This window comes from Pituophis catenifer, unplaced genomic scaffold (assembly GCF_029215685.1).
Source record: "Pituophis catenifer annectens isolate HBS135680 unplaced genomic scaffold, rPitCat1.0.hap2 SCAF_2, whole genome shotgun sequence".
Classification (NCBI taxonomy): Eukaryota; Metazoa; Chordata; class Lepidosauria; order Squamata; family Colubridae; genus Pituophis; species Pituophis catenifer.
Window position 1 is genome coordinate 167,786,486 of NW_027256882.1, and position 19,947 is coordinate 167,806,432.

The window sequence follows — 19,947 nt, forward strand, 5'->3', positions numbered from 1 at the left end:
CGACGAAGTCTCATTCGTCATCTTCAGGCTGGTGTTTTTGGCTTCGTGCTCCTAGAAACACGAAGCCGAAAACACCAGCCTGAAGATGACGAATGAGACTTCGTCGAAACGTTGCCAAGACACTTCCAATTTTACGCGGGAGAAAACCCGAATAACCAAAGACCTATATACATATATACATATATATACATATTATATGCATATGCGTAGACGTAGACGTAGACGTAGACGTAGACATAGACATAGACATAGACATAGACATAGACATAGACATAGACATAGACATAGACATAGACATAGACATAGACATAGACATAGACATAGACATATATATTCAATGCTCTATTTTTCTACCTTTCATATCTAAAGTCAAGGAAAAGGCTAAATATATACCAGCTTCATTTTCTCACTCTCATTTTAAACCTTTTTCAATCTCTGGCTGGCAGAACTTAATAGGCCTCATCTTTTGGCTTCCTGTTGGCTAGATTTCATCTCTTGACTTCCCCCAATATTCAGCACTTTTCACTCAATCTCTGTCAGTCTCCCTTTCAACTAAAACTCCTTCTCAGATTATGTCAGGTGCACTTGTTGATATTTACTAAGAGTAAACAGGCAGACAATGGGAAATACATATCGAAAGGAATGTGCTAGCACTGGCTGATTGCCTAGTGCTGCTCACTTAGGATGGGAACAAAAGTCTTGAGGGTGAAACTCATTAGGTCTTGTCAATTACAAGCAGGAGCTGGAGTTTACTCTGTTGTACAAGTAGTCCTCCATTTAAATTGCGTCCAAAACTGTGGTTAAGCAATGGCAGCTGTTAAGCAAGCAAACATGGCATTTGTTACGCAAACATATTATACCAAATGGGTAGGTTTTTTTTGCTGAAAATCAGAAGTAAACACTGGTTTCCAGCCAAAATATCAGAGACTATGTAACTGCAGAACTCTGCAAATTGCTATAAATGTGGGTTGGTTGCCAAGCACCTCAAAAATGCAGTCGTGACTGCAGAAGGGGCAGCCATTGGAACTTCAGAACTGGATTATAAGTAGTTCCAGGGAGATCCACCATAACTTCAAACGGTCGTTAAACAACTGGTCATAAGTTAAGGGCTACCCATAAACCCTTTCTTTCCAATGAATTTAAATGTAAATATTAATCCTCTTCATGCTAATTATCCTGACACCAGGGTGAGCGTTCTGAACCTTCCCTGCTATTTGCACCATTTATGCTCACCTAGCTGTTTGGGGTCCTATTCCTTTTAATGCTAGAAAACAAGGGGAAGCCAAAGGAACAACGTAAACACAGTTGCAGTGGTGTGATTTTATAATTAGTGACCACTTTGCTTAAAGACCAAGTTGCTGCTCCCAATTGTGGTTGCTAAGCCAGGACTTCCTATAAAATGCAGTCAGATTTGCAGGATTAACATCAGCTCTGCTGCGTAGAACCTACCAAGAAATTATCCATACAAATGCTAAAACTACATTAATATTGGTTATTATTATATACACAACAACATACAATTGCACCTGCCAGTTCTTTAGCTGGCGTTGGGCCCTCAAACACACCAAGTTCTTCCCAAGAACTAGGATGTCATAATGTTTTGGTGCAGTACATGTGTGGATCCAAGCAGTGCGGTCTTTTGTAATTGAAAGATGGAAATTTTACCAATGTACAGGTTTTCTAATTGCCATTCAAGACTTTTTGGTATGGTACCCAATGTGCTGAGAACCACTGGGACCACCACAACCAGTTTATGCCATCTTTCAACTTTGATTTTCAGAGCTTGATACCTTTAGATTCTTTGACTTCTATTTCTTTTGACCTCTTTTCTTTTATGTACGCTGAGAGCATATGCACCAAGACAAATTCCTTGTGTATCCAATCACACTTGGCCAATAAAAAATTCTGTTCTATTTTATCTGTTCTATTCTGTTATCCCCTGATATCATCACTTTAATTATCCACACTTTCTTCTTTTCAACTCCAAATCTGGTGTGATGTGCCAAGACTTTATCAGTTTGTACTTGGAAATCTCACAATATTTTATCTTGCTCATTTTGGCTGCTTATGTTTCCCACACAATTTTTTTATAACAAGGACACGATAATTTATACAGATGTTCCAATTATTAGCCATAATGCAATGCTATTGTTTATAATCAGTTTGTGCAATCTTCTTGCACAAGATTATATTATCTACCGTTTCTTCTGTTTCTTTGCACAATCTGCACTTTGAGATGACTTTATTTCATTTGTTTAAAGTAGAGAGATAAAAGAACAAAAACTAATAAGATAGAAAAAGTCAAAAGCTCAGAAAGAAAAAGACATACAAAGGCTTCTGTTTTTCTTCTACAGCAAATATGTGCATAAATTTACAAAGATCTCTTGCTCTAAGTTTGCAACATAACTTTCATTTTTTCTATTATTTTCTAGTCTTAAATCCTTATGTCGTAATTTCATTTGTTTCTCTTTCATGCCAAAGATCCAAAAGCAGCTTCCAGTCAGCATTAAAATTAATTATATTTTTTCTCTAATCAAAGCTGTCAATCTTGCCTTCTTAGCCAACTTCATCAATTTCACCACCCATTCTTCCATTTTTATTTTTATTTTTTAATTTGATTTATATGCCGCCCTTCTCCGGAGACTCAGGGCGGCTTACAATGCGTTAAGCAATAGCCTTCATACTTTTGTATATTTTTATACAAAGTCAGCTTATTGCCCCCACAATCTGGGTCCTCATTTCACCTACCTTTAAAAGGATGGAAGGCTGAGTCAACCTTGAGCCTTGGAGAGATTCGAACCAGCAGAAATTCCAGGCAGCTGTGTTAATGACAGGGTGCACTAAACCACTGTACTATCAAGGCTCTTTTAAGGTAATGTCAGATCCATTTAAGATAATGTCATTTAAGGTAATGTCAGATCCATTCTAGGTAATGTGCATATAAAAGTCTTGTTTGCCCAACTGGGCAAATGTTTGCCCAACTGTTTGATCATCGGTCCCAAAAAGGACATTTTGTTTCAGTTGTATATCAGTTTTTAAACTTGTCTAAATCAATGTGTATATTTGTTGTGGCCCGTCGGCTGCCAGCAGAGCAATCAGCAGAGTCAGACAATGAGACGGTTAAGGGAGGGCTTGTGCCAGCTTTGGAGCCTTTGGAGGGCTTTGATAAGGAAACAGCATCAGAGACAGACGCAGAGCCGGGGACTTCTGTCCTCCCCCAGGTGGAGAGGTAGCTGTCTTCGGGGCCTGAGCTGAGTGAGGGGGAGGAACAGATGGGGCCCATCCCAGATGCACATATGCTTAGGGAGGAAAGGAGAGGAGAGCAAAGGAAAACAATAAACCGGTTCTCGGGGTATGGCAGACGTCGACACTAGCCAGCTGCTCCCTGGCTGGGAAATAAATAGGAGGGGTTTGGTCGGTTGTTGCAGACAATAGTTTATTTCTAATATACAGCAAGCAATTCGGATTCCTTGGCCAAACCCAGGTTTGTTGGGACTACTTAAGTTTGATTTTTTTGTTTATCCACGTAAATAAAAGACTGTTACTGCTCTGTTATAAAAAGGGGGTTGTTTTATTCACGAGTAAACAGCTTATTATTACTTGCGAAGGCTGGGTCAGAACAGTATTTGACTCCAGACGTTTTTGGTTTTTTTAACATGCTCATCAAACTTCCAACAGGAAACATGGCCAAATACATGCTATCCCATAGTGCTTCCCCTCCCAAAGTTGCTCTTCCCATCCTAAACCAGAATTTTTTTTCCTGCCTGCTGTCTTTATGAATAGGGATGGGGAAACTTAGAACTTAGAATAACTTTATTGTCACTTTGAATGTACACTAATTGGCATACATTACAATGAAATTAAGTTGCATACATCTCTCAAGTTAGGGACACGGTGACTCAGTGGCTAAGACACTGAGCTTGTCGATCAAAAGGTCGGCAGTTCAGCGGTTCGAATCCCTAGTGCCATGTAATGGAGTGAGCTCCCATTACTTGTCCCAGCTTCTGCCAACCTAGCAGTTCAAAAGCACGTAAAAAATACAAGTAGAAAAATAGGGCCCACCTTTGGTGGGAAGTTAACAGCGCTCCGTGCGCCTTCGGTGTTTAGTCATGCCGGCCACATGACCACAGAGATGTCTTCGGACAGCGCTGGCTCTTCGACTTTGAAACGGAGATGAGCACTGTCCCCTAGGGTCAGGAACGGCTAGCACATATGTGCGTGGGGAACCTTTACCTTTACAGCACTCAAAAGGTCTCCACCTCTAATATAAACATAAACTTGACAGGATGAATAAACAAACAAACAAATAATTATGCATGTACCCACATATATTATATGGAATGGAGAAACAACACAGTCTAATTCGGATGTATATATGTACATTGCAAGAGAAACAAATCCTGCAAGTTTACCAGATGGAAAGTATAGGGAACAAAGCTGTTACAGAATCTGGTGGTCCTGCTAGATATAATTTGAAACCTCCTCCCAGAGGGGAGCAACCGAAACAGATTGTGAAGTGGGTGTGTGGGGTCTCTAACAATGCTTTGAGCTCTAAGCACATAGCGCTTATTAGCAATATCCTGGGGAAGGGAGTAGGGTGAATATGCTGTTCCCAGAACTGGCTCTTCTCATACTTGAGCCTGGCTTGTGTTTCCCCTCCAGTTCCTTCTTGGTGGAAAAACAGCCTCCGCAAGTTTTAAAGACGCAGACGAAATTTCAAGCCAGTGTCCGCTTCCTGCTGGGACCTCAGTTACTCAAACATCCGCCAACATCATTTCTGGTCACGGCTGACATTGTGACAGAGAAACAAGCCCGGGAACTGACTGCCAACCGTTCTGCCTCTGCCTTTAGGTGAGAGACACCATTGCAGCTTCAGTGTATCTTTCCTGGTGGATTTATTTCCAAGTTTCTTTTTTTAAAGAATGTATTTGGAGTGAAAAGGTATGGATTTTTATCCAAGAATAAATTCTTAAACACAGATCTTAGGTAGAGTGAGAAAATTTCACACAAACTGTTCACAGGAACTGCTTTGAAATATACTTTCAGGGCTCCACATCAGGCAGGGGTGGGTTCTACTTACCTTTACTACTGGTTCGCAGCGGGGCCACACACACGCTTTTCTGCACAAGCACAGAAGCGCATTTTGATGACGTCAGGGTCAGTGGGCGGAGCCTCCTGCCAGTTTTACTACCGGTTCTATAGAACCCGTGCAAACTGGGGGCAACCCACCACTAACATCAGGGGTGGGTTCCACTTACCTTTGCTACCGGTTTGCATGCACAGAGCGTCCATGATGACGTACAGGTGGGTGGGCGGAGCCTCCCGCTGCCGTTACTATCGGTTTGCAAGATCTGGACCGAACCGGTAGCAACCCACCACTGCTCCACATATGAGCTGTTTCACTCTTCCCTTCTTGTCTTAAAGAGAAAGAAGAACTGTCAAAATGAGGAATGATTTATCTCATGTAACTAGTGAATATCTATAATAACTTACAGAAGACTTAGAATAACTTCATGGTCACTTTGAATGTACACTAATCAGTATACATTAAAATGAAATTTGGTTGCCTATGAAATTTATGAAGGTGGAGAAGGTGAAGTAACTAAATGAATAAAGTTCATCTTCAGCTCAAATGATATCTGGATGAGAGAAACGTATCATAATAGTTTGCCCAAAGAAGTTTTGAAATTATTCTTAATAGTATAGTAAAAGAGAAATTTATAGGTATACGGAAACACTGAGCGCGAGAAGGAAAATGAGTAGTAGTTGAAATTCTGTGTGACTGCCGATTAGTCTCCAATTTAAAAAGCAGTCATTCTGTTATTTCTTGACAATGTACAGGTTGTCCTTGATTTACAACCATAATTGAGCCCAAAATTTCTGTTGTTAAGTGAGACATTTGTTAAGTGAGTTTTGCCCCATTTAAGACCTTTCTTGCCAGTTGTTCAGTGAATCACGGCAGTCGATAAGTTAGTAACCCAGTTGTTAAGTGAATCTGGTTTCCCGATTGATTTTGCTTGTCAGAAAGTTGCAAAAGGCGATCACATGACCTTGAGATACTGCACCGGTCATAAATATGAATCAGTTGCCAAGCATCTGAATTTTGATCACATGATCATGGAGATGCTTCAAAGGTTGCAACTGTGAAAAACGGTCATAAGTCACATTTTTCAGTGCCGTTGTAACTTTGAACAGTCACTAAACAAACTGTTGTAATTTGAGGACTACCAGTAATGTGGTGGCCTTTTTCTTCTCTTTAAAACTAATGTTTCAAAATGAAATATTTTACAAAGACAAGATTAGCTCCAGTGTTTATCCATAGAAGAACTGTTTTCACTATAGCATATAAGCAAACTTTAGAGTGGGAACTCTCGGCACAATGAATAATCACTTCCTGGTAGTAAAGGAACCAACTCATGATTTCTTGTTTTCCTTTTGACTTCAGTGAAAGCACTGGAGAGATTGTAAACAACACAGCATCCCTGGATATAAATGCCTCCAGCAATTCTTGTACTGCTCAGTTCAAAAATTTGGTAAGTGGATTGAGAAGAAGTGAGTAGGAGAGAATTCAAACAGCCTAACTGGTGAGATAGGCTGTAAATTGGGATGGGAAGCAACTTACCAAAAAATTGCAGAGAAAGCAAAATTGGAGGGGGAGGTGAGGTGTTGGTCATCTCTGTCATTATGCATGTGTGTTTAAGTTCAAATCAGTTTACAAAAAATCCCCATGTCATGGTCGGCTCATTACACAAACCCTGCTCGCAACCAGACATCAGCAACCAGGATGGAGGTGGGGAGAAGGCATTGGAATGCAAGGGGGGTATTGGGGAGGGTACAGGAATGCAAGTCTGCCAGCTTGAAGCCTGAGACTGATCCAGCTCCCCAAGGTCATCGGCTGGGAAAAAGGCGAAGAAACCGTTCCTAAAACAATGCAAGTGTAACTGATTGGCTGGACAATGGACAGTGGGAGGACCAGGGGAAAGTTTTCCTATGCTATTTGTGTGTGAAAATGTTAGAACTGGCTTTTCCATGTCTATACCCACATGGCATTTTCAGTAAAGTTAAAATCTTGGTAAAAGATGCCTCCTTTGCTGTTTCAACCAGTGGGACGGTTGACACTCCAGAAGCAACTCACATTCAGGCCATGGCCAGGTTGCAACCATGATTAACTTTAGAAATGTAGCAGTGTCAATCATCATTTGGGATGATGTAGCTCGGGTCTGATTCACATTTGCACCATGACAAGATGCTGGAAGTGGTAGGAAGATGACGTATATCCTTTCAGATTGCCAGAGGGGATAATACTCTCCCATCTAGATAACTATAAGAGGAAAATGGGTGCAGCAGGGAAGACAATTCTCATCCAAGTTTTTTCCTTCCAAGTTCCTTCTTGTAAGGGAACTTTTTAAAAAAGTGATTTCCCCCATCTTCAGGACTGTTGCTTTTTTTTTTTTTTAATCCTCAGATCATTATATTCCATGTGCAGACAAACATATGTTGCTGTATAAATCAAAAAGAACCTGCAGTTTTTCTATCTTGCCCAACTTAATGGAAGCTTACATATGTAAATCAATGACATCCGAGTCCTCTATAAAATTCCACGAATGGGTGTTCCTTTGGGCTGCACAGTGACCTAGATTCAAAAAAATGAAAGGGTGATTTGGGGTGCTCAAAAGATGCTCACGTTGGCATCTCCTTAGGCCAAATGTATTTTTTCCTAAGATTGTGCAGCAGCTGTGCAAGCCCAGGGAAAGATACGGTTTCTTTAAGGAGTCACTGAGAGATGTAGTAGAAGCGTCCCGTTGCAGGGAATCCCCTTTTCTCCTTCAATTCCGAATGGTTGCTCAGCCTTACAAGAGATGCTTTGCTTAGAAGCATGTTTGGTGAGCTTTGTCATTGAAGAAGGCCATGGGGGCAGTGGTGAAATCCAATTTTATTTTACTTCTGTGGGCGTGGCTTGGTGGGCATGGCATGGGAAGGATACTGCAAAATCCCCATTCCCTCCCCACTCCCGAGGAAAGGATATTGCAAAATTGCCATTCCCACCCCACTCTGGAGCCAGCCAGAGGTGGCATTTGTCGGTTCTCCAAACTACTCAAAATTTCCGCTGCCGGTTCTCTGAACTGCTCAAAATTTCTGCTACCAGTTCTCCAGAACCTGTCAGAACCTGCTGGTTTTCACCACTGCGTGGGGGGTCAACAAATTATAAGCCGGGAGCTAAGATTTAGAACAGATTTCCCCTTGCAGAAGTTAAGCCAATGGAGATGTGCCTTTTCTCATCTTCAGCTTCTCAAAAAGATCAAGCGTTGTGACCGCAAGAGTACAGAATCGGTAACGGAAGAGAAGTGTGCTGTCCTCTTCAGTACCAGCATTTGCCTTGGACCCAACCAAACCAACTTTCACCTACAGGTAGCAACACCATGGGGGGGCTGGTATTATTCTTAGTACTAGAGATGTAATGTGCTGCTGGTTTATTGCTTCCTTGAGAGAGACACACACAAATAGGTTAGGCAAAGCCTTGAAAAGAACCAAATACCTACAATGTGCCCTACAATGTCTCCTCTCTTCCCTCTTGAGCAGTTTGGCTCCAGAGATACAAATGGGATGCAAATTTCTAGGTCTGGCAACAAGAAGGTTTTGTGGTGTTCTTTTGGGAGGAATAATTGGATGCATACCTTCTGCTATGAGAAGAAACACCCACTAATGGGGCAGTATCAGGATTGGTTGACTATATGGTGTATGTTTTTTTTCCATGCAAATTTCCTTCTCTTGCCCCAGGTTTCTTTCAGTAGAACTTGACAACAATTCTGCTTCCAATAATGGTGTCATTAATCATGCATTAAGCCCCAGTTTCCAACAACAGACAGATAGATGGTTATCAACCCAACTTTTATTAGGTTCAAACAGATAAAATGAAATCTTTAATGGAATTAGAGAGACTTAAGTAAGAAAATGAAGCCCTTTATATATATTTTAACAACTGGTTCTCTGCCCTAATGACTGGCTGGGTGGGCATGGCTGGGTAGGCGTGGCTGGATGGGCATGGCCAACTTGATGTCACTTACATCGAGGGGCGCTTCACCTCACCTGCCCTCTCATGACCGTGGGGATGCTGCAACGGTCGTAAGTGTGACAAACGGTCATAAGACACTTTTTTTCAGTGCCATTGTAACCTTGAATGGTCACTAAATGAACTGTTGTTAGTCAAGGATTACTTGTACAAAAATACAAAAAGCTTCTTTGCTTGCAAAAAGCTGCCCTAAATAGCAGTCATTAGATTAGAAATGGAGGAATACACACTGAAGATCAACGAGTCACAGCCGTCATGGAAACCTAAACCATTCTGTCTGAATACCTTCCTTTTCCTCAGTAATACCTGCAACCCGGAGTTACAAATCAGGCAGGGTGCCAGAGCACATTGAGGAATTAAAAATAGTTAAAATACAAGGATAACTATCAGCAGCCAAGTTAGCCTTGCTCATAAAGTGAAACCCTTTAGTAGAGAGGTCATTAAAGCTCTCCAGAAAGTGGGCGGGTATATTTGGGCTACAAAAGGCCCAGCTAAAGAGACAAATAAACAAATTAATATCTTGAGTGCGGGCTAATCCCACTCTGCCTTTGTTCAGACCTTGGTGCAGGGAATTTTTGCCTAAATTGGAAGGAGGATCCGCTAGGCGGCTCAGTGGCTAAGACACTGAGCTTGTCGATCAGAAAGGTCGGCGGTTCGAATCCCTAGTAAAGGTCTCCTGCATGAGCAGGGGGTTGGACTAGATGACCTCCAACTCTGTTACTGCTGCTTATTATCAGTGAGCAATCATGTGCCTTGCCTACTCCGACGCCAATGCAAGAGACTCCTGTCCCAAAGGTGCTTTTTCAAGAGACAACTGGACTTTCTGGAAAGCAAGAAAGTCCAGTTGCCTCTTGAAAAAAGCACCTTTGGGGCAACCATGACCTGAATGACTGAAGAATCCCCATAGACAGGAGACTCCTGTGCTCAAGTGAACTGACTAAAGCACCGTTTCCCACCCAGGAGAAGCAACCCTCAGATCCATCTGCACCACTTAAAAGATATACCGGCTGGTCTCACTCACCTCACAAGATATCCTAAGGAAATCATAACAGAATTAAGGAAAGATCGCATGCTCCCAGAAAGGCAGTAAAAAAATCAGACAGAATGCCAAGTTTGCATCCTGCCTCTCAGCCATTTCTTCTATGGCTATGCCAACCCTTCTGTAAATAGCTGTTCCAACCGTGTTGGAAGTATACTCCAAAAAGCTTAAAACAACCCTTTAACAATCTTTAAGAAAGTCAAGCCCCAGGAATAAAAGTACTAAAAAAAACACTGGGGGGAGGGGGGAAACTCCAAAGAAGCTCAGTCTACAGATAGAAAGTCTGTGCCTACTGCTAAGGCTTACAAGGTAACAAGCTTACCCCAGAGGCAATTTCTGAAAACACTTAAAGCTGCAGGGCAAGTAAGATAAGGATTAGGCTAGAAATACAGGCATACCAGAATGTTTCCTTCCTGTCTCCCTTGCAGGATTAGCCCTGTAAAGTGGGAAAAGATTTCTTCCAACAAACGGTTCTCCGAACTGCTCAGAAAACTAACATCTGGTTTGGGAGAACCGGTGCAGGCTTCATTTTCTTACTTAAGTCTCTCTGGGTTTCTGTGCTTTTACAACTTCAATTCAGAATAGATTGTTAAAAAATGCTTTTAAAAGGTAAAAAAAAAGACTCCGACGATCGCAGCTGTGCCACGCGATCATCAGAGCCTTTTTTTACCTTTTAAAAGCAGGAAGTACCCGTGTGGGTAGGTCGGAGCCTCATGCCGCCATCACTACCGGTTCTCCGAACCACCTGCCACAATCACTACTGAATCACCTGATCCAGTCCGAACCGGGAGCATTTCACCCCTGGTTCTAAGCTGATCAGTCAGAAACAAAAGACAGCAGGCCAGTTTTAAAGAAAATCACAGTCGTTAATTACAACTCTTTGTTCTCTCCTGTCGTTCTAGGCTCTGTCGCTGCCCCTTGTGGTGATTGTCCATGGAAATCAGGACAACAATGCTAAAGCCACCATCTTATGGGACAATGCCTTTGCTGCCCCCGTAAGTGAAAGGTGCAGACTAAGACTGCTAATCATTAAGGGAAGAATTTAACGTAGACATTTAATTGTCAAAAAAATGTGGATTTTTAAAAACAACTTTCTTTAGGGGAAGGATTTGAACCCGTGAGCCTCCAGAAATCTAAGACAGCTTGTTAAAAAAAAAAAGGATGCTAGGAGTTGTTCAGCAACCTCTATCTGCCCACAGATTCCTCATCTCCAGCCTTGAGCCTCTCTATAATACCTACCATACCAGTAGGAGAGGATCTGGTGGGGCAGTTAAATTCAGGGTTAAATTCTTACTCGGTCATGAAAATCACTGGATGAGTTTAGAATAGCAAAGATTGGGGGAAATCATGGACACTGCTGAAAAATCTCAAATGAGAGTAAGATATGAACCAAAATTATTCCTGCCGTTTGTAAAATCTGAAGAACCTGGGGCCATGTACAGTGGCTTCTTACTCCACCATTATGCCATTTTCTGGAAAGGAAACTTTTGATATATTCTTCATATGTCCCAATGGCTTTTTGTATTTCAGGCTGAACTGTAACATGGAAACCTAATCATAGTTCCATTAGTATAAGCCACAGTGGCCCAGTGGTTAGAGTGCAGTACTGCAGGCTACTTCTGTTGACTGCTGGCTGCCTGCAATTTGGCAATTCAAATATCATCGGCTCAAGGTTGACTCCGCCTTCCATCCCTCCAAAGCCAGTAAAAAGAGGAGCCAGATTGTTGGGGGGGGGGGGTAATATGCTGACTCTGTACACTGCTTAGAGAGGGCTGTAAAGCACTGTAAAGCGGTACAGTAGAACCTCTGGACATGAACGCTTCTGACCAGGACCAAATTGGGTTCCTACCAAAAAATGTACACACACAAAAAAAATTTGCAGCTGATTTCCCCTTCTGCACCATTTTTTTGTAAGCGCCAAATTTCCAAAATTAGGTTCGGGTTGTGGCCAAATTGGGTTGCGATCAAAATTATGGAATGAATTATGGTCGTGACCAGAGGTTCAACTGTATATAAGTCTAAGTGCTATGGCTATTGGTATAAACCAGCTAACACAAACTGGTAAGGCAGTGAGAAACCAAGGTAAGATTTAGAGTTGCTGTTCTTAGTGAGGGTTATCTTTTAGTACCAGATCTTTTAGTACCAGATACAATAGGATACGGAGTACTGTTGTCTGCTACAGTTTATAGCAGGTGTGTGATGCTGTCTCTCTTGATCTGTTCCAGGATCGCATTCCCTTTGTGGTGGCCGAGCGTGTTAGCTGGAAGGCAATGTGTGACACTCTCAACCAGAAGTTCCTTGCGGAGGTGCAAACCACAAAAGGTCTACTCAAGGATCATTATTTCTTCTTGGCCCAGAAGATCTTTGGTGACAACATCACCAGTCTAGAGGAACTGCAGAGATGCCACGTGTCTTGGTCCCAATTCAATAAGGTCTCTCAATGGGTTTTGTTAGAAGGGTGATATGATAGCCTCTTGAGCTTATCTAGTTGGTGTCACCTGCTTCTCACACTCACCTTGTAACTTACAGGAGATGCTTCCTGGTAGAGGATTCACATTTTGGCAATGGTTTGAAGGCATTCTTGACCTCACCAAGAAATACCTGAAGAACTATTGGTCTGACAGGTAAGAAAATAAATGGATCAAAACCAGGATGCATTACATAATTCAGTTTGGTGCAGTGGTTAAGGTGCTGGACTAGAAATGAGGAGATTGAGTTGTAATCCTGCCTTAGGTATGAACGCCAGCTGGGTGAATTTGGGCTACTCACTATCCCTCAGCCTAAACTTTCATAGCATTTTTGTTGTGGGGAAAATAGGAAGAGGGAGCATTATGTTGGCAGCCTTGAGTTGTAAAACATGAAGGTTGTGTGTGTGTGTATAATTTATTTATGTATTTATTTTTCAGGCTTTCACTCCTAATTCAATTTTATAATTACTATTTATTTATTTATATATACATATATACATATGGTTTTTATGTGCATATTCTTTCTAGCCAGGTTTTACCTATGTAAACTTAGTTGTTCTTCAGCCCTAGGTTCTGTGAAATCTCATTCACAAGTTCTTGGGCCCTTTTTCTGCTGACAAACTGCAACTCTGTGTTGCTTCCTGGGAGACCCAGATAGCTATTTCTACCTCTTAAGGCGTCATCAGTGGGCCACACCCACTTCCCAATTATCCTCCCTGTAAAAGGCATAATGTATCTTTTTTCTTTTTTCATAGGCTTTTATGTGCATATTCTTTCTAGCCATGTAAAAGGCATAATGTATCTTTTTTCTTTTTTCATAGGCTTTTATGTGCATATTCTTTCTAGCCAGGGAGGATAATTGGGAAGTGGGTGTGGCCCACTGATGACGCCTTAAGAGGTAGAAATAGCTATCTGGGTCTCCCAGGAAGCAACACAGAGTTGCAGTTTGTCAGCAGAAAAAGGGCCCAAGAACTTGTGAATGAGATTTCACAGAACCTAGGGCTGAAGAACAACTAAGTTTACATAGGTAAAACCTGGCTAGAAAGAATATGCATATATACATATATATATATATATATATACACACACACACACATATACATACATATATACACACACATATACATATATATATACATATATACACACACACGCACATATATATATATGTATATATATATATATATATATATATGTAAGTATGTATATATGTATATATATATATATATATATATAAATAAATAGTAATTATAAAACTGAATTAGGAGTGAAAGCCTGAGAAAAAAATAGATAGATAGATAGATAGATAGATAGATAGATAGATAGATAGATAGTAATTATAAAACTGAATTAGGAGTGAAAGTCTGAAAATGGAACTTATTTTCCTCTCAATTTTTTTTCCAGTATAAGGAAGTATATTTATTGACCAGGTTGTTTGAGTCGGGGTACCAGCTTATACTGATACACACAGAATAAGAAGTTTCAATTAGGGTTTTTTTTCAGTTTCAAAATCAGAGGGATGTACTTTTTCCTTTCAACCATTACTACAATTCTCTAAGCCCTGCAGTGTTGATTATTGATTTTCTCCTCTGTTTTTTTCCCTCTATCTGTCTATTTTGTTCATGCAGATTGATCATGGGCTTTGTCAGCAAGCAATATGTTTTCAATTACCTGAGCAATGCGCCAGCTGGGACTTTCCTGTTACGTTTCAGTGACTCTGAGATTGGTGGCATCAGCATCGCCTATGTCAACTACTTCCCAGATGGTATGCCTTTGCGTAGGACAGCTCCATATTTGCAAAGCTTAAAGCAGAGGAAAAATAGGTTTTCTGTCTCTGTTAGATAGGTGATTGTCAATGAAACCCTTTTAACTTTTAATTTGAAGTCAGGATTGTTGAAACTGAAGATTGTTTTATTATATTTATATGCCAACTGTAAGAGATTCTGGGCAATTTATAATTGTTAAAACATTTTTAAAAAACGAAGAACGATATAAAAAAAGCCCAAGACAAAAAAAAATAATAATAATAAGGATGGCAAACAAAAGAAACCCAGAGGGGAACAGAAAGCATCAGCATTTAGACTTATATATCGCTTCAAAGTGCTTTACAGCCCTCTAAGTGATTTATAGATTCAGCCTATTGCCCCCAACAATCTGGGTCCTCATTTTACCCACCTTGGAAGGATGGAAGGCTGAGTCAACCTTGAGCCGGTGAGATTCGAACTGCCAAATTGCAGGCAGCCGGCAGGCAGCAGAAGTAGCCTGCAGTACTGCATTCTAACCACTGCACCACCACAAGGAAGAAAGGAGATCTCCCAAGGCTTGGGCGAAGAGCCAGACCTTTAAGGCCCTTTGAAACACCAGCAGGGTGGGGGACCATTTTTCAGGAGGAACTTCTTTCCCGAGAGCAGACACTGCTGCAGGGAAGGCACACTTCCACAGTCCCAATAGGTGGCAATGTTTAATTGATGGAACCCAGAGTGCATCGACCCTGCCAAATTGAACTGGTTGAGCACATATTATGGGAGAGAGGCAGCCCCCTCAAATAACTAGGCCCTATGCCATGTGGGGCTTTATAGGTAACAACCAGCATTTTGAATTTCACCCCAAAGCAAATTGGCAAGTGTGGCTCAGTAGAGCCGAGGATTTTGTACAGTATCTGTATGACAAAATCGCTCAGATTCGGGAACATCTGGACTCTGACTGGGTAGATTCAGCGGGGAGGACAGAAGCAGGTCTTGTGAGTATTATCTGGGAAGAGTTTGATTCTGTGACGCCCGAAGACGTGGACAGGATACTGGGCAGACTGAGCGCAGCCACATGTTTACTGGACCCGTATCCCTCCTGGTTGGTGCTGGCCTCTCGGGAGGTTACACGAGGCTGGCTCCAGGGGATTATAAATGCTTCCTTGAGTGAGGGTGTCTTCCCTGCCGCCTTGAAAGAGGCGGTGGTGAGGCCTCTCCTCAAGAAACCTTCCCTGGACCCGGCAGTGTTGGCAAATTATCGTCCAGTCTCCAACCTTCGCTTCATTGCGAAGGTTGTTGAGAGTGTGATAGCGCGACAGCTCCCCCAGTACCTGGATGAATCGTCGTATCTGGATCCGTTCCAGTCGGGCTTCAGGCCTGGGTACAGCACGGAAACGGCATTGGTCGCGTTGGTTGATGATCTCTGGAGGGCTCGGGACAGGGGTTGTTCCTCTGTCCTGGTCCTATTAGACCTCTCAGCGGCTTTTGATACCATCGACCATGGTATCATGCTGCACCGGCTAGAGGAGTTAGGGGTGGGGGGCACCGTCCTGCGGTGGTTCTCCTCCTTTCTCTCGCGCGGGTACGTTATGGGAGCGACGTGGCGCTCCCATGTGACCCCCCTCCTGCGCGAGCTGCACTGGCTCCCGGTGGTCTTCCGGGTGCGCTTCAAGGTTTTGGTTACCACCTTTAGAGCGCTCCATGGCATCGGACCGGGGTATCTACGAGACCGCCTTCTGCTACCAATAGCCTCTCACTGACCAGTACGCTCCCATAGAGAGGGGCTCCTCAGGGTGCCGTCGGCCAAACAGTGTCGACTGGCGGCCCCCAGGGGGAGAGCCTTCTCTGTGGGGGCACCTACCATCTGGAACGAGCTCCCCCCAGAGATACGGAAGATCCCGGACCTGCGCACGTTTCGCCGTGCTCTCAAAACTTTTCTATTTCAGTAAGCTGGCCTGGCCTAACTCCCTTCTTTTAAATTCTTAAATTTTAAATTTTTTAATTCGTGATTTTATAAATTGGGTGTTTTAATCTGTGTTTCGGCCGAAATATTTAATAATTTTAAGGGATTTTTAATATTTGTATTGTCTGTATTTTATCTTGGCTGTTCACCGCCCTGAGTCCTTCGGGAGTAGGGCGGTATAGAAATTTGATTAATAAATAAATAAATAAATAAATAAATAAATAAATAAATAAATAAATAAATAAATAAATAAATAGTACAGGTCTTCTGCGTGAGCAGGGGGTTGGACTAGATGACCACCAAGGTCCCTTCCAACTCTGTTACTGTTACTAGTGCAGCTCACAAAGCAGAGGTGTTACATAGGCATATTGTGGCAAACCTATCATTGCCTGTGTGACTGCATTCTGGACGAGCTGAAGCTTTCAAATGGTCTTCAAGAGCAGCCCCATGTAGACAGCATTGCCGTAGTCAAGCAGTGAAGTAACTGGGACACAAGTGACTAACTGAAGGACCCCTCAATTTAGGAAAAGGCACAACTGGTACACCAGATGAAATTGGGCAAAAGCCTTCCTGCTGGCACCTGCTCAATGAACAGGAGCTGTAAGACCACAAAGACTTCCAAATTAGGTATTATCCTTGATAAAGGATAAAGGGTCTGATGGGCCCTGAGCGGTTCCAAACGGAGCCTGGGATTATACCTGTCTCTCTTTCCCACGCCCTGGTCGAGACTCTGGTGGATGCCTGGGAAAAGGTGACTGCTGGGGCTCTCAACCGGGTCGTGCCTTTGCGGCCTCTGACCTGACGTAGATCCCGGTTGGCCCCTTGATTTACTGAGGAGCTCCAGGAGATGAATCGTCGGAGGAGAGGCCTGGAAAGCTGTTGGAGTTCCAGCCGTTCCGAGTCTGACCGAGCACAGTTGAGATCTTTCGCTCAATCTTATCTGGTGGTGATGGAGGCGGCGAAGCGTGTTTACTTCTCCGCCCTCATCACGTCTGCAGATAATCACCCGGCCGCCCTATTTAGGGTGTCCCGCTCCCTTTTGAATCAGAGAGCGGGAGATGACCCTATGCGGGGGCGGGCCAAGGAGTATAGTCAGCATCTGCGGGACAAGATCGGTCGGATTCGGGATGGAATGGACTCCAGCTGGGCAGGGTCAGTCGGGGAGGTGAGGGCGGGACTGGTGATTTGGGACGAGTTTGATCCTGTTAGTCCCGAGGAAGTGGACAGGATCATGGGGAAGCTGAGTACCTCCACGTGTTTGTTGGACCCGTGTCCCTCCTGGCTCGTTTATTCGGCCCGGGAGATTACACGTGGCTGGATCCAGGCAGTTATTACGGCTTCCTTGGGTGAGGGGAGTTTCCCGCCCGCCTTGAAGGAGGCGGTGGTGAGACCCCTCCTCAAGAAACCTGCCTTGGATCCAGCTATTTTGAATAACTTTTGTCCTGTCTCCAACCTTCGCTTTATTGCGAAGGTTGTTGAGAGTGTGGTGGCACATCAGTTCCCGTTGGCCCTGGATGAAACATTATATCTAGACCCGTACCAGTCGGGTTTCAGGCCCGGGTACAGCACGGAGACGGCATTGGTTGCACTGGTGGATGATCTCTAGAGGGCTCGGGACAAGGGACATTCCTCTGTCCTGGTCCTATTAGATCTCTTGACGGCTTTTGATACCATCGACCATGGTATCCTGCTGCGGCGCCTTGAGGGGTTGGGAGTGGGAGGCACTGTTTTACGGTGGTTCTCCTCCTACCTCTCTGGGCGCTCGCAAGCAGTGTTGGCGGGGAGACAGAGGTCGACCCCGAGGCCCCTTACGTGTGGGGTCCCTCAGGGGTCGGTCCTCTCTCCCCTTCTGTTCAACATTTATATGAAGCCGCTGGGGGAGATCATCCGTGGTTTTGGGGTAGGGTATTCACAGTATGCTGATGATACCCAACTCTTTATATCCACCCGAATCAGCCCAGTGATGCCCTCGACGTGATGTCCTGGTGCCTGGAAGCGGTGCTGCTCTGGATGGGGAGGAACAGGCTTCAGTTCAACCCCGCCAAGACAGAGTGGCTGTGGATACCGGCATCCCGGTTCCAAGGGAATATTCCATCGTTGGCTATAGGGGGTGAGGTGTTGCCCCCTGTTGATAGGATGCAACTTAGGCGTCCTCCTGGATTCACGGTTGACTTTTGAAGATCATGTTACGACCGTGACCAGGGGGGCATTTGCCCAGATTCGTCTGGTGCGCCAGTTGCACCCTACCTGGACCGTGATGCCCTACGCACAGTCACCCATGTGCTCATTACCTCCTGGATCGACTACTGTAATGCTCTCTACATGGGGCTGCCCCTGAAGACCACTCGGAGGCTTCAGCTGGTGCAGAATGCGGCCGCGCGGGTAGTAATGGGAGTGTCCCGACACTCTCATTATTCATGTTACACCTCTCCTGCAGGACCTGAATTAGCTACCAGTTGCCCTCCGGGTAAGATTCAAGCTGCTGGTAATTACCTATAAAGCCCTATATGGCTTAGGCCCGGGGTATTTGGCTGACCATCTGCGGCCAGCCACAGCTCCCCATCGCCTGGTGCGTTCTCACAGGGAGGGCCTCCTTGGGGTGCCGTCGGCCAGACAATGTCGGCTGGTGACCCCTAGGGAGCGGGCCTTCTCTGTGGGCACACCTACCCTGTGGAATCAGCTCCCCCTGGAGCTCCGGGTGGCCTCTAACCTTTGCTCTTTCTGCTGTGACCTTAAAACATGGTTATTTCGCCTGGCTGGTTTGGACTGAAGGGATTTTAAAGGGGATTTTAATGGTGTTTTTATAATCTTACTGGGTATTTTTAACATTGATTTTGCTTGTTTTTATTGTTGTGAGCTGCCCTGAGTCCTTTCAGAGATAGGGCAGCATACAAGTTCAAATAATAAATAAATAAAACTCCATACAAAGTCAAAGTTGGATTATCCCCAGATCTGGGTGGTCCAAACACTCAAACCCTAACCCTAACCCTGTCACTTGGTCTTGGTAGGATTGAGTTAGAGACAGTTCTTCCCCATCCAAACCCAGACAACCTCCGGGCACTTGGACAGAATTTGACACTTCACTTGGCCAGCCTAGACTCAAAAGGGTATTCTCATCATACTGATGTTACTGAACCCCCAACTGGCAGCTCATCCAGCTATTTCATGTAGATGTTGAAAAGGAGGGGAGAGAATACAAACTTGTGGCACACCACAAGCAAGAGGTCTCAAGGAAGATCTCTTCCCACCAATCAACACCAACTGGAATCAGCCCTGGGGAAAAGAATAGAGGCATAAAATGGTGCTCCCAATGTCCTACTCAAGGAATCAGCTGAGAAAAGTACTAGGATCAGTAGAATCAAAAGCCACTGAGACCTCCATCCCAGCTCTGCCAAAGATCATCAATAAGCTATGATAGGAATAATACCCTCGTCAACTGAATACCATGGAAACATCTGTTCCCCTTCCCAGCTCTAATCTGGAGCAGGGTTGGAAGGGAAGAATTAATCCCATTTTTTTTAAAATTTGATTTATATGCCGCCCTTCTCCGGAGACTCAGGGCGGCTTACAATGCGTTAAGCAATAGCCTTCATACTTTTGAATATTTATACAAAGTCATCTTATTGCCCCCACAAACTGGTCCTCAATTTACCTACCTTAGA

The 19,947-nt window shown here is 43.7% G+C and overlaps 1 protein-coding gene across 1 annotated transcript in view; it reads left to right on the forward strand.

Moving 5' to 3' along the window:
- STAT6 (signal transducer and activator of transcription 6) overlaps positions 1–19,947 on the forward strand; it is a 98,388-nt gene that overhangs the window by 61,560 nt on the left and 16,881 nt on the right. Inside the window, exons 9-15 of the mRNA XM_070938006.1 lie at positions 4,663–4,851; positions 6,446–6,533; positions 8,287–8,409; positions 11,012–11,104; positions 12,335–12,541; positions 12,639–12,733; positions 14,206–14,342. Coding sequence (XP_070794107.1) covers positions 4,663–4,851; positions 6,446–6,533; positions 8,287–8,409; positions 11,012–11,104; positions 12,335–12,541; positions 12,639–12,733; positions 14,206–14,342 — 932 coding nt within the window. The remainder of the gene's footprint in view (positions 1–4,662; positions 4,852–6,445; positions 6,534–8,286; positions 8,410–11,011; positions 11,105–12,334; positions 12,542–12,638; positions 12,734–14,205; positions 14,343–19,947) is intronic.